The 15,055-nt window shown below is 48.8% G+C and overlaps 1 protein-coding gene across 1 annotated transcript in view; it reads right to left on the reverse strand.

Annotated features, from left to right (window-relative positions):
- PLXDC1 (plexin domain containing 1) overlaps nucleotides 1-15,055 on the reverse strand; it is a 66,566-nt gene that overhangs the window by 46,325 nt on the left and 5,186 nt on the right. Inside the window, exon 2 of the mRNA XM_061391626.1 lies at nucleotides 12,192-12,370. Within this exon, the coding sequence (XP_061247610.1) occupies nucleotides 12,192-12,370 (179 nt within the window). The remainder of the gene's footprint in view (nucleotides 1-12,191; nucleotides 12,371-15,055) is intronic.

Raw genomic sequence — 15,055 nt, forward strand, 5'->3', positions numbered from 1 at the left:
GAAAGTAGGTCCCAATGGGTTAGCCTGGAAAGGGCTTTGGACGACAGAGGCTTTGATATGGTGCTGAAGACCTGGGGTAAAGAGGTGTCAGGGTGCGTGAGGCTGACCTGAGAAGGTGCTGAAAGAGGGGTTTGGACCAGGCTTGGAAAGAGGGTGTGAACCGGCTTTCTAGACAAAGCATTTTTTAATACCCCCTGACGCTTCATGGAAATGGAAGAATCATCTTATCCCGACACTGATTCAATATGTGGGCTTTTGGAGGAGTACCTATCAGTCAACCAGAGATTTTGACAGCATCAATATATTTCACCTAATCACAGAGAATTAGAACAAGGAACCAAAAAAAAAAAAAAACAAAAACAGGCCTCCTCCACCCATCACCTGGTCCCATTCTGGCATATTTCCTTCTAGTCTTTTTCATCTGGATGTAATTTCACGTGGCTATAATCCTGCTGACTATCCAGTTGTGTGGACAGCTTCTGTCATGTTTCATGATATCTGAAGCAGTTTCTGATGCTGAACATGGTCTTTTAACAATCATTTGTAAATGAGTCATGACCATCTACTCAGAAGAAAACCCATAATTTTCTTAACTATCTCCTTATTCGGGAGCACTTAGATAGTTTCCAGTTTTTATGATCTATTTTTCTATTTTAAATACTACTCTGATGAATTTGTTGATACACTTTTCATATCCAGAATTATCATCCCTGCTTCAAAGCCTCTGATACAAAGCAGTGCTTCTCAAGTTTTAATGTGCATAAGAATCACCTGGGAGTCAGATTCTGTTTCTGCAGGTCTGAGGGGCCTGAGCAACTGCATTCCTAACAAGCTCCCACTGTACAGTGAGGAATTGTGATAATATGAAGAGTAGCCCCTAAAGCTTCAAGGCCAGGAAATCCTCCTTTGTGGCTGGGGTCCCATTTTTGTACTTCCAGCTAAGATCTGGGGGGAAAACCACTACTCATTTTTCCTAGACCTTTCTGATTAACTTTTCAATCAATTAGCTTAACTGATTTTTATGAAAACTCTGTGAGACATTTAGGTGAGGAAACCGAGGTTTAGAGTGACAATGCAGCAAAGATACACACTATTTACCATATTGGGACCAGATTAAGATGACCCGCTGTCCCAGTATGCCTGAGACTGAGGGGGTCTCCCAGGATGCTGGACATTCAGTGCCAAAAACAGGACCATCTTGGGAAAACACAGATGGTTGGTCACTTAACCAGAGCCTAACTCAGAGTCAGCTAATGTCTGTCATTCCCAACCCCAGGCCCCTTTATGTAGGTTAGTGTATGGCACCTTTGCCATTAGGCAAGAGCGTCCTCATGTGACCATGCAGAAATGGGCTCAGAGAGGTTAAGAAACCCGCCTAAGACAAAAAGACAAATCACCCAATTTCACAAATGGGCAAAAGAAAAATAAACGGGCAAAGGACATAAGTAGACATTTCTCCAAAGAAAATATACAAATGGCCAACAAGCACAAGAAAAGAAGCTCAGTATCATTAGTTACTCAGTTCAGTTCAGTTCAGCTCAGTCGCTCAGCCGTGTCTGACTCTTTGCGACCCCATGAATCAGAGCACGCCAGGCCTCCCTGTCCATCATCAACTCCTGGAGTTCACTCAAACTCATGTCCATCGAGTTGGTGATGCCATCCAGCCATCTCATCCTCTGTCATTCCCTTCTCCTCCTGCCCCCAATCCCTCCCAGCATCAGGGTCTTTTCCAATGAGTCAACTCTTCGCATGAGGTGGCCAAAGTACTGGAGTTTCAGCTTTAGCATCATTCCTTCCAATGAAAACCCAGGACTGATCTTCTTTAGGATGGACTGGTTGGATCTCCTTGCAGACCAAGGGACTCTCAAGAGTCTTCTCCAACACCACAGTTCAAAAGCATCAATTCTTCAGTGCTCAGCTTTCTTCACAGTCCAACTCTCACATCCATACATGACCACTGGAAAAACCATAGCCTTGACTAGATGGACCTTTGTTGGCAAGGTAATATCTCTGCTTTTGAATACGCTATCTAGGTTGGTCATAACTTTCCTTCCAAGGAGTAAGCGTCTTTTAATTTCATGGCTGCAGTCACCATCTGCAGTGATTTTGGAGCCCCAAAAAATAAAGTCTGACACTGTTTCCACTGTTTCCCCATCTATTTCCCATGAAGTGATGGGACCAGATGCCATGATCTTCATTTTCTGAATGTTGAGCTTTAAGCCAACTTTTTCACTCTCCTCTTTCACTTTCATCAAGAGGCTTTTTAGTTCCTTTTTACTTTCTGCCATAAGGGTGGTGTCATCTGCATATCTGAGGTTATTGATATTTCTCCCGGCAGTCTTGACTCCAGCTTGTGCTTCTTCCAGCCCAGCGTTTCTCATGATGTACTCTGCATAGAAGTTAAATAAGCAGGGTGACGATATACAGCCTTGATATACTCCTTTTCCTATTTGGAACCAGTCTGTTGTTCCATGTCCAGTTCTAACTGTTGCTTCCTGACCTGCATATAGGTTTCTCAAGAGGGCATGTCAGGTGGACTGGTATTCCCATCTCTTTCAGAATTTTCCACAGTTTATTGTGATCCACACAGTCAAAGGCTTTGGCATAGTCAATAAAGCAGAAATAGATGTTTTTCTGAACTCTCTTGCTTTTTCCATGATCCAGTGGATGTTGGCAATGTGATCTCTGGTTCCTCTGCCTTTTCTAAAACCATCTTGAACAACTGGAAGTTCACGGTTCATGTATTGCTGAAGCCTAGCTTGGAGAATTTTGAGCATTACTTTACTAGCGTGTGAGACGAGTGCAATTGTGTGGTAGTTTGCGCATTCTTCGGCATTGCCTTTCTTTGGGATTGGAATGAAAACTGACCTTTTCCAGTCCTGTGGCCACTGCTGAGTTTTCCAAATTTGCTGGCATATTGAGTGCAGCACTTTCACAGCATCATCTTTCAGGATTTGGAATAGCTCAACTGGAATTCCATCACCTCCACTAGCTTTGTTCGTAGTGATGCTTTCTAAGGCGCACTTGACTTCACTTTCCAGGATGTCTGGCTCTAGGTGAGTGATCACATCATCGTGATTATCTGGGTCGTGAAGATCTTTTTTGTACAGTTCTTCTGTGTATTCTTGCCATCTCTTCTTAATATCTTCTGCTTCTGTTAGGTCCATACCATTTCTGTCCTTTATCGAGCCCATCTTTGCATGAAATGTTCCCTTGGTATCTCTAATTTTCTTGAAGAGATCTCTAGTCTTTCCCGTTCTGTTGTTTTCCTCTATTTCTTTGCATTGATTGCTGAGGAAGTCTTTCTTATCTCTCCTTACTATTCTTTGGAACTCTGCATTCAGATGCTTATATTTTTCCTTTTCTCCTTTGCTTTTTTGCTTCTCTTCTTTTCACAGCTATTTGTAAGGCCTCCTCAGACAGCCATTTTGCTCTTTTGCATTTCTTTTCCATGGGGATGGTCTCGATCCCTATTTCCTGTACAATGTCACAAACCTCCGTCCATAGTTCATCAGGCACTCTGTCTATCAGATCTAGTCCCTTAAATCTATTTCTCACATCCACTGTATAATCGTAAGGGATTTGATTTAGGTCATTAGGGAAACACAAAGCAAAACCATAGTGAGATACTAGATCACACCCACTAGGATGCTATAATTTAAAAAAAAAGAGAGAGAGAAAGAACAAATGTTGGCAAGGATGTGGAGAAATGGGAACCCTCATACATTGCTGGTGGGAATGTAATATGGTTCAGTCACTGTGGAAAACAGTCTGGCAGTTCCTCAAACAGTTTAGCATAGAATTACACTATGACTCAGCAATTTCGCTTCTAGGCATATACCCCAAAGAGCTGAAAATATGTACTCTAACAAGTACACGTAGACATGTTCACAGCAGACTGTTCACAGTAGCCAAAAGGAGGAAACCTAAATGTCTATCAACAAAGGAACAGATGAACAAAACTATGGTATATCCATATAATGGAAGACACTATGCAGCCATAAAATGGATAGCCGTGAAAACATTATGCCAGGGGAAAGAAACCAGACGTGAAAGATCATATATGGTATTTCATTTATATATGAACTATCCAGAACAGGTGAATTCATAGAAATAGAACACAGATTGGGGGTTACTTGGGACTGGGGGCGGGGGGTGTGGAGCGACAGCCTAAATCCAGGGTTTCCTTTTGGGGGATGAAAATGTTTTGGGACTAGATAGAGGTGATGGTTGCACAACACTGTGGGCGTGTTAAACGCACTTCACTTTAAAATGGTTAATTTTTTAATGTGAATGTCACCTCAACAAGAAAGAAAGAAAACCAAACGACCAACTGACAGACCAACTAGCTGGCTGAAGGAAAAGGGAAAGGGTCAACCAAAGGGACCTGTGTGGAAGGCAGAGCAGGTCCTTAGGCTGAGCAGCCAGCAGAGGGCACTGTGGCACCCTTCCCGAGCCACGCAGGGGAGACATCCCCAACTGAGAACCCATCAAGTGCCTGGCATCTTGCTCTTGAGTCTCAACTTTGTAAGATCAGTACCTGCTGCTGCTAAGTCGCTTCAGTCGTGTCCGACTCTGTGCAACCCCATAGACAGCAGCCCACCAGGCTCCCCTGTCCTTGGGATTCTCCAGGCAAGAACACTGGAGTGGGTTGCCATTTCCTTCTCCAATGCATGAAAGTGAAAAGTGAAAGTGAAGTCGCTCAGTCGTGTCTGACTCTAGCAACCCCATGGATTGCAGCCCACCAGGCTCCTCCGTCCATGGGATTTTCCAGGCAAAAGTACTGGAGTGGGGTGCCATTGCCTTCTCCGAAGATCAGCACCTACCCGCTCCATTTGAGAAATCTGAAGCTAGTAGGGGTTTGAAACGCCAGGTTCATTAAGTGAGGGTTTTTAAGTGCCCACCCGGCCCAAGGTCTGCCACTGGTGCATGCCAGATGGAAGGCCAGGCCAGTGGTACTCTTTCCACAGCGCTAAAGACTGAATGTCTGGACTCCATCTTTCACCTCTCAAGACACGCCTCCTTTTCACAAAATCTCTTATTTTCTCTCTCTTTGCAATTCAACTCACCACTTTCCTTCCACCCACCTCACCCTCTACCCTCAGGAATCTTCCCCTAGCAGCCTCCTCACCCCATCCCTGCCCCTGAGTGCAGGCACTGGCATGCCTGGGTTCTTCCCTGAGCCATTGCTTGGGGCTCTTCTTGTGTCCCTGCTACGAGTCTGTCTGTCCTGTCTCCCCTAGGCCCTTAGGTCTGGGGAGGGGGCCTTCTAGAGGCTTCGTTTTGGGAGCTGCCTCCTTTGGGGGGTGTAGGAACCAGGCAGACGTTGCGCCCACTTGTCCCTCTCGCTGCCCAACTATCTTGAATGCTGTGGTCCCTGCCAGCTGCAGAGTTCCTCAGCATTCCTAGGCTTGCCAGGGCGGTCGGATGAGCTGGGAAGTTTTGCTTGGGTCAGAGAGAGAGGAGAGGAATTCAGGGAAGGGAGGCCAGGGGGAATACTGGGGTGAGAGGTAGGGAGTCAGAATTTTCTGTTATGGAGTAAAACTGTTCTATTACGGGGGAACTCCCAAATCTGAATGCTCTTAAACTTGGTTCCTCCCAAACTGTTAACCAGACATGAACCACAGAACCAAGAAAACCCTTCATTTGGATTTGGAAATCCCCAGGTTTGAAGACATTCCCCTTCAGCCTCTTGGAGGATAAACTGTGGCTCTTCCCAGATTTCTGACTTAGCACTACAGCCCTCCGCAACCCCTCCCTCCCCCATAAAATTTCCAGTGTCCCCAGGGCCTCAGGACTGGCCTTGGTGGAAAATCTCTGGAAAGCTTGAGTCCAGACAAGAATCCTGTTTCCACGGGGAAATAGGATGGTAGATGGTGGCAGAGTGGGCGTGAGAATAAAATCCAAGGAGATGGCTCTGAGTCTACCCTGGGAACACAGGCCAGACACCTCAAAGTTTCCAAAGCAAGAGGTCTGAGTTGAAGGAGCATTGTTGCAAGGTGGCCAGGCAGGAGGTGCTGGGCAGAAGGGACTAGGAAGAAGGGGTTAGGCCAAAGGAGTTAGAAAGGAAGATGGAGGTGGGAGGTGGTGGGGCTGGGCAGAGAAGGTCTGGAATGGGGGCTGGGCAGACAGACTGAGGTGAGGGAGCTGGACCAGGAGGGAAGCTGAGGCCAGGAGGGTAGACTAAGGAGCCATGAAGGAAAATGAGGAGGCTCCTGTGTGGGGTTGGGGGTTGGGTACAAAAGGGATGGTAGCCCAGGTGCCAGGCCCTCAGCCTCTTGAGCAGAGGGAACCAGAGTCTGGTTCCTTTTGGCACAGAATAGACTGTGATGTGGATAAATGGTGGAAATGTTGTCCTGTGGAAGCCGAAGAAAACTTCCTGAAGCAGACCAAATCCAGCTTGCTGAAATGTCCCCTTTCTGCCACTTCCCTCTCGCTCAGCCCTCTGCTACCAAGATGGAGTTTCCTTTGGAAAAGGAGAACCCAGTTCTCAGAGATGCTGACTGGAGACACAGGAGAAGCAGGCGTCTCTGGGCCCCTTCCCGGGACACCTCAAGAGGGCCCGCTGTCCAGGGTAGGGTGAGCACACAGCCCGGGGGGTGTGGAGGTCTGGCTGTGCTGAAGAGAGGCAGTCATTACCATCCTCCACTGAGAGCTGCTCAGGGCAAGGCCTAATGGGTTCCAGGCCAGGTTGGAATGGAGCACAGACCCCTCTGAGGAGTCAGGCACGAGGCCCCCACTCCGGGTCGCAGTGTGTGAACATGTGTTCCGGTGCATATGGGGTATATAAGCGCTGATGTTGTCTTATGTGTGTGGGAGCCCAGGAGTTAGTAGAGTTGGGTCCTTTGAGGCCAGTATGTCCAACGACTCACCCCGGGCAAAACCTCTTCTCTTCACCAACCCTGTCTTTCAAGGCCTCTGGAGATGGGAAATCCCTGCCTCCTTTGTTCCTTCAAAGGAGGAACGCCCACCGTGGGCCAGGCACTGGCGACAGAGTGATAAGACAATCTCAGATCTCATGTGCCTCAGTTTCAGGGGAAGAGAGGCAGTAAAAACAAATAGATAATTCCATGCAGGAAGGCATATGAGCTATGGAGAAAAATAACCCTTTCCCTTTGCCCCAGTCCCAACCCTGCAGCTATTAGAAAACAGCCACATCTAGAAGTTTCTCTATTGAGGGCTAAATACCCCAGGCTCCTTCAACCATTTAGACTACTCTGGTTTCTGCATAACCATCTGAAAGGGGACACAAGCCCCTCAGCCATGGTCAAGGAAAGAAACACCCTCCCTCCCCACCACAGGATTCCCAGAGCCCCAATCCTTGTCGCCGGGGTTTCTGTGGGTTTCCATGAACACAGCTGGCTCCCACCTCCATCCCTGGCAGCCACTCCACACTCCTGACTCATCCCAGCCCACAAGCAGTGAGGAGCTCCAACTCTTTTCCTCATGAACCGCTGCTAAGCCACATCTCTCCCACCTGATTTTAAGCTGAAGTGCCAGGATTTATATTTGTCCCGGAAGTTTCATCTGGCCTGAGGCCACCTATCATCCAGCCTACAGAGGAGGGCTTCTGGTTCCTAATCTGACATCTGAACTCTCTTCCGGCTGTTGGAGAAGTCTGATCTAGAAGTTTGATTTTCCAATCTTCTGGGCAGAGCTAGGGAGACCTCTACTGCAGTCAGAGGGGCCTCCTGCCAGGGTGGGGCCGTGCTCCTTCGCATGGACTCTTTTTTTTTTCTTTTGGCTGCACCAAATGACATGGGGGATCTTAGTTCCCCAACCAGAAATAGAACACCTGCCCCTCTGCAGTAGAAGCACGGAGTCTTAACCACCGGACCACCAGAGAAGTCCTCTTTCGTGTGGACTCCTGATGTGTTGAGGGGGCCACAAAGCCCCCAGGGTGGTGGAAGTCTTGTGATCAAGTACAGACGCATGGCACCTGAGAAAGCCTCCCCTTCCGGTGATCAATCTGGTAATGGATTTTAAAACTGGCGTGGAATGTTATAGCTCAGAAGTTCCTACAGGTAGAGAACCATCAGGATCATATGGGGGGACTTGAAACAAATGCCCAGCTCCAGTGTTTCTCAACCAGTCAGTTCAGGGTGGAGCCCGAGAATTTGTGTTGTTTTTTAGGCTCTGGGGTTATTGAATCCATACTGGCTCTTAATGATCCCCACTGCCCTTTCTGAACGCCCACAGACAATTGCTTCCAGAAGGCCACGTCTCTGTGGCTCTCTTCTGCAAGGGCCTCTCTGCTCAGACTGGACCATGGTCCTCTGACCGTGGTGTCTGGCCCAGAGCAAATACCAGTTCTTTAACTGATGGCCTAACAAAGCTGGGGGTTGAGGGAGGGGTGAGCCTCCAGGTGTTCCCTTCCTCGGGATGCCTCCCCTGCCCTGGCCCTCTGTCCCATCACCCCACCATGGCTCCTTGGTTCTGCAGGGTGGAGAAGACAGGGCAGGATGGGAAGTGAGTGGGGCTGCCTTCTCTGAGGCTCCACCTCAGGGCTGGTATTAGGGTGAGGCGAGGGAGGCCCTGACTTCCGGTCCAACCCTTAAAATGGCACCAGCGAAAAGAACTTATTTACAAACAGAAACAGACTTGCAGATTTTAAAAATGAATTTATGGGGACCCAAGGGGAAACATGGTGGGGAGGGGTAAATTAGGAGCTTGGGGTTAACATACATACAAACTACTAGGTATAAAATAGGTAACCAACAAGGACCTACTGTGCAGCACAGGGAACTCGACTCAATGTTCTGTAATAACCTATATGGGAAAAGGATCTGAAAAAGAATGAAAATATGTACGTACAACTGAATCACTATGCTGTATATATACCTAGAGCTGGGCGTCCCTGGTGGTTCAAACGGTAAAGAATCTGCCTGCAATGCAGGAGACCTGGGTTCAATCCCTGGGTTGGGAAGATATCCTGGAGGAGAGAATGGCAATCCACTTCAGTATTCTTGCCTAGAGAATTCTATGGACAGAGGAGCCCAGTGGGCTATAGTCTATGGGTCGCAAAGAGTCAGACTCGACTGAGCAGCTAACACACACACATACCTGAAACTAACACAACATTGTAAATCAACAAGACTCCAATAAAAAAATTTTAAAATAATAAAGTGGCATCAACAAACTCAGCCATCAAGAGAATATTTTAATGCCATATATTTTTAAAATCAAATTAATTAGTTCAATTGATGCCAAAAAGTCCACGATGAACAAAAGGTTAGCATTTTAAATAGAGACAGGATCAGTAATGGTGCCAAGCCACATCGGAGGCTGAGGTAAAGGGAAAAATAAGTCACAGAAACAATGCAGAAAGAGAGTTCAGAGCATGTGTTACCCTGCTCCCTCCCTACCAGGCTGCAGGGCGGCTGGGTCCCTCTCCCATGCACACTGGTGCAGCCCGTCCAGCAACCCCTGTGGCAGAGTGGCACAGCTCTTCCTCCTCTGGGGAGCCTCTCTCCCTGCCAGCTCAGGCTCACGTGGACAGTTTTAGCTGCTCCCTGCTGCAGCTTCTCCTAACATCTTCTCCTCCTTCACCCTGCCCACTCCTGGCCCGTCCGTGTATACTGTTCCTACATTAAACTCTTTAAAAAAAAGAAAGAAAGAAAGAAATGATGCAGGAAAAAGTATTAGAAAAGCTATTACATCCATGACACAAGAACCATAGGAGACTATTTTTTTAAGAAAAGAATAAATAGCTCATGGAAATTAAAAATATGATAGTAGAAAACAAATTGGTAACATTAAGAAAATAAGGTCGAGGAGACTTCCCTGATGGTCCAGTGGCTAAGACTCTATGCTCCCAATGCAGAGGGCAGGGGTTTGATCCCTGGTCGGGGAACTAGATCCCACATGCCGCAACTAAGAGTTTGTATGCTGCGACTAAAGAGCAAAGATCCCGTGGGCTGCAACAAAGACCCAGCAAAGCCAAGTAAATAAATACTAAAAAAACAAAAGGGTTGAGAAATCTCCCAGAAAGTGGATCAACAACAACACTTACAAGCCAACAAACAGACAGACAACAAAAAATGCAAAGGGATGGACAACAGAAGAGAGAAGAAAGTTTGGGAATCAATTCCCTAGATGGACATCTAATCAAGGGGTCTGGAAGAAAGAACTGAGTAGGTAGTAGAGAGAAGATAGTCAAAGCAATAAAACAAGAAGATTTTCCAGAACTGGTGAATATAAGTGCCTGGGTTGAAATAGCTGGTCAACTGTCCAGAGCAGCGAGAGAGAAAGATAGGACAGACACTTTTAGAAGGCTGGGGTTAACTTAAGGTAACACCTTCAGGGAAAGCAGTTATCTACAATGAGCATAAGCACGACATCAGACCTCTCAACAGTGACATCAGAAGCCAGACGACCATGTGAGATGCCTGCAAACTCGTGAAGGAAGATTATTTTTAATCTAGAATTCTATATTCAGCCAAACCATCAATCAAGAGTGAGGATAGAATAAAGGCATTTTCAGACGTGCAAGTTCTCCAAAGAATTTCTCTTCTTCTATAACCTTTCTCAGGAAGCTAAACAAATGAGGGAGCAAAGCAGGAAAGAAAAGACACAGGATCAAGAGGACAGGGCACCCAGCGAAGAGAGAGACTAGGGAGTTCCAGGATGGGTGCAGGCAGGCAGGCAAGTACCAGGCCAGCGTGACAACAGGAGAGAGATTCAAAAAAAAAAAAAAAAATAGACAGGTTTGACCACGCCAAAACTTATGTTTGAGGCCAGTGGATGTTTAAGAATACATAGCCATGGACTTTCCTGGCGGTCCAGTGGCTAAGACTCAGTGTTCCAGTGCAGGGAGTGTGGATTTGATTCCTAGTCAGAGAACTAAGAGCCCACACACTGTGCAGTGAAGTCAAAAAATTAAAAAAAAAAAGTACATATATTGTTGGTAAATACAAAAATCTAAGCAACTAGGCAGGGGTGGGAGGTAGGAAAAGCAAAAATGATGCAAGAAAGGAAACAATGATAGTGCTCTGACCGGCTTAGTAGTGAACAATATTTACCTGATAAAGATAAAAAGCAGAGCCTATGGATTTAACAATATCGAGAGCGTCAAACCATGTTTGGGGGAGTATACAGAAGGTGAATCTTCATCTACACAACGGGCAATCAACATACAGTGTCTAAACAGATTTATCAAGAGGCAGCTGCATAAGCAAATTACTTAGAAACACGGAGGTAACAGCCAGGTAAAAAGCTCCAGGTGGCATATTCTGAGCAAGGGACAGGCAGGTCCAGAGCGGAGGGGCGGACTGCTGTTTTATTTTCTGACTTCAGCACTATTGGACATTTTTGATTGCGTGCGTGTCTTGGATTTAAAAAACGAGTTACTGAAACATAAAGAAATGCCCATCCTCTTGTTGCTTCTCCTTCCGTAGTTTTTCTGCCTCCTGAGAATCCACCCTCTTCACTTGCAGCCTTGGCCGCCTCCGCTCATGACCACGGGCATGCTCATACAGTCTCTCTCACACACTCACTCTCATCACAGACACAGCAGCCCACGGTGACAGATAAATGTACATAATACACAGTAACCCTCAGACACACACGTGATTACAGAAGCCCCCAGACACAGAAGCCCCCATCAGCTCTTCTGTGGCCAGCCGGGAAGCCGGCCAGCACTGCACAATCTCCATGTCTTCCCTGCTTCACCAGCCCCAGGACTGCCCCAGGCAGAGGAGGTTTTCTCCAGCCACACCACCCTAAAATTGCCTTCTCTGCTCAGAGTGCCCTGCCCTGGGGCTGAGCAGTGACACCATTAACCCTTTGGGGCCACGTGGTCTGTAGATGGTACAGAAATGGGGTAGGCACAGGGCCAGAGCTGGCAGTCAACGTGACTAGTAATAGCCACCTTCATTCTGCTTCTAGTGGAGGCCCTAAGACATGGAAGAGTCCAGTGTCTTGAACCCTGTGGTAATGCTGTGCATCCTTGAGCAAGTCACTGCCCCTCTGAGTCCACAAGGAGGTAGGCAGCCTATGAAGCTTTGAGATGCTAAGATTTTCTGACCCAGGCTGGGCCGGGCTTCCATCCCCTCCCCTGGGAGCCCTCTCTCCACGCTGACCTCCAGGATCGACCCCAAAGGATACACTTGTGGCTCTGACAAGCTTACAAGGGGCACCTGGGGCCCCCCCACCGCCACTTCCCTCCCCCTCTGTGTCCCTCCAGCACTCACCACCACCCTGGTCCCGTTATCCGGCAGTTTGTCAATGGCCAGGGTGCCCCCACCCAGGTCCTGGCTCAGCTGAGTCCTGTCCAGCTCCGACGCCGGGCCAGGGCTCTCTCGGGCTCTCCGATTCCAGCCCCACGTGGTCCCCTGGGTGGCCCCTCCAGAGCCTCGGCCTGCATCCTGACCTGGGAGAAAGGGACAGAAAGCTGAGTCCTGGCAGTCAGAGTGAAGGCCGGGAGGGGGACCAGCCCGCTTATTTTGAGAAGCCCTGACCCCCCTGATACCATCATTGACTCTGGGGACACTGACACCACGGCAGGAGACACCCAGCATGCACCAAGCTCCACCCCACAAACTTTGCATACGGAACACCTGAGCCCTCACTCCAGCCCTCCACTGAAAATCTGATGTTCTCCATTTTTCGAACAGGAATCAGCAGCTCACAGAGGTTAAAGAAGGTCATAGAGCAGATCAGGGATGGAGATAAGTTTCAAACCCAGGCTGATCTGCCCCTAAAGGGTTGATTATTCTCAACCTCACTGGAATCATCTGGGGAGCTTTAAAAATTCCTGGTGTCTGGGTTCTCCACCCCAGAGATTCTGATGTAGTTAGTCTGTGGTGTGGCCTGTGCGTGAGGACACTTAAATGATCCCCAGGAGAGTTTTTGAAAAGCCCTGGACCTAACAAGGCAGACAAGGGTGAGAACAACCACTCTAGTACTTTCCAAACCAATTCCCTATTTCTCTGCCAGAAATGGCACATAATCTCATCTTCCAAGGGACTCCAGGGACTAGAAGCCAGAGAGCAGAGTTATTTTAGTTCAGGGCTTCTCATCGTTGGTACCACTGACATTTTGGACTGGATAATCCCTTGTTGTGGGGGACCGTCCCGTGCATTGCAGGATTGCAGGATTTTTTTTTTTTTTTTGCAGCATTCCTGGCCTCTACCCACTCGATGCCAGTAGCCCCTCCTCCCAGGTTATGACAACTGAATATGTCTCTATAATGGAAGCACTGTTTAGTCTTATCACTACCTTGGGCAAGTCACTTTCCCCAGGAAACAAGGAGCTTTACGAATCCACTGAGGATAACAAATGGGTTTCATCTCAAAAGCCACCTCCAATGGATTAGTGAGAACCAGGAATGCTCTAATGGGGAAGAATTCTGAGGCTCCATTTGTGTTTAGCAGGAAAGATGGTCACGATCAATTGGCAATGTCTGCGGCGGGCACAGGATTGAAGAGTGGCTGCGCCCAGGCCATCTAGCAGCCATTCCTCGACCCAATATTCTCTCCAGTTCCCTCTTGGTCATTAAATGTATTCCAAATGACACAGAAACCATGCTTCCCCATTTCAGAAAAAGAGTTATGCGTGCCCACAAAGACATGTCTTATGCTGTTTCTCCAGTTGCCACACCTATTATGGATGTGTATATGCCCCAGATGGGAGGAGCTGACATTCCCTGTGACCTCCATCAGTTTCAGGCCTGTGCTGTGTCAGATGCCCTGCCCCACCTGGTCCCCAGAGCTCCCGGAGGTAGCCTTCTCTCCTGCAGCACCTGCCAGAGGTCCAACGATGTGCCCGTCTCCCTGGTAGACTTGGGTTCCCCCAGGACTCTGCCACCTACCGTAAATGTGCATCCTGGTACCTGGCAAACAGTGGGTGCTCAATCACTGCACAACTTAGAACACGATACTGGAGGTAACTTGGGAGCCAGCAAGGACAGAGGTTGAGAAACGGCTTGGCCAGGACCAGGCCTGGGGCCAGGGCCAGGACTCTTTGCTGCGGGGCTCCGGTTTGTCATTAGACAGTTTATCCAATTAAGTCATTCTTGGCTGCCGGCGCCTGCTGGATCCTTGCCGGCCCCCTTTCACTCCCCTGCCCCTAATTGCAACCAGATGCTCTGGAGAAGATGGGGAAAGGGTGGTCTCCAGACCCCTGCCCCAAAATGCCCACTGGCTGAGACGGACCTGAACCCAGTACTGGGAAGGCAGTCTGCCTGTGGCTCAGACCCCAAGGCAGGGCTGTCTTGCCCCTCTCGGGTGGGGCCCACAGCTGCCTCTGGAGTCAGAACTATTTGTGCTGGGCTGGCCTGCCCAGCTCCCTGGGTCCTCCTGCAAGCAGCCCTCAGGCCTGGGCAGGAGCCAGAACAGGAAAGGAGCTTGTGCAGAACGAGCAGAGGAGCTCAGCTGGCCCGGAAAGGGATGCTAGGGATCTGCAGGCGTCACAGTCCTGCATCCGAGACAGGAGGTGCCTGGACGGTGCGGCCCAAGGCCTGGTGAGAGGGCCCCACCAGAAGTGCGGCCAGGGACAGCACACCTGACGCCCACAGGCTGTGTGACCATGGACCCATCAGTCTACTCGTCTAAGTAGAAGTAGAAAGTGGGAATGACAAGTGTGCCTATGGCACAGGCCACCATGAGCATACAGTAAGAAGCAAAAGTAAGATTTTATAAGTAGAAAGACTCAGGGCCAGGACCAGAGACCAAGTATCCAGGAAGGAGAAGGGCCAAGGGATGGAGAAGGAGGTCACCGAGGAACCTGCCCCACCCTGACCTAACCCTGAATCTTGCCCTCCCAGCCCCCACCACAACTGTCTCCCTGACACCCTGCCCCCTCCCGGTTGACTAGGATGGGACATCACTCCCTCAGCTTGCAGAAGGAGCCAGCACAGCTGGCTTTGCACATGTGTATGTAAGGGCCTATGTGCACACACACACACTTGCCTGAAGGCCTGGGTCCTCCTCCTCCTGTGGGCTCCAACTCCCGGCTACCGCCTGCTCTGCCCTCTTCCCAGCAGCCATCCCCTGCCTCTGCATGTGAGGGGACCCGCCTATGAGTGATGGTGAGAAGCTTCCAGAGGACCGCTAGT

Source organism: Bos javanicus, chromosome 19 (genome assembly GCF_032452875.1).
Source record: "Bos javanicus breed banteng chromosome 19, ARS-OSU_banteng_1.0, whole genome shotgun sequence".
NCBI lineage: Eukaryota > Metazoa > Chordata > Mammalia > Artiodactyla > Bovidae > Bos > Bos javanicus.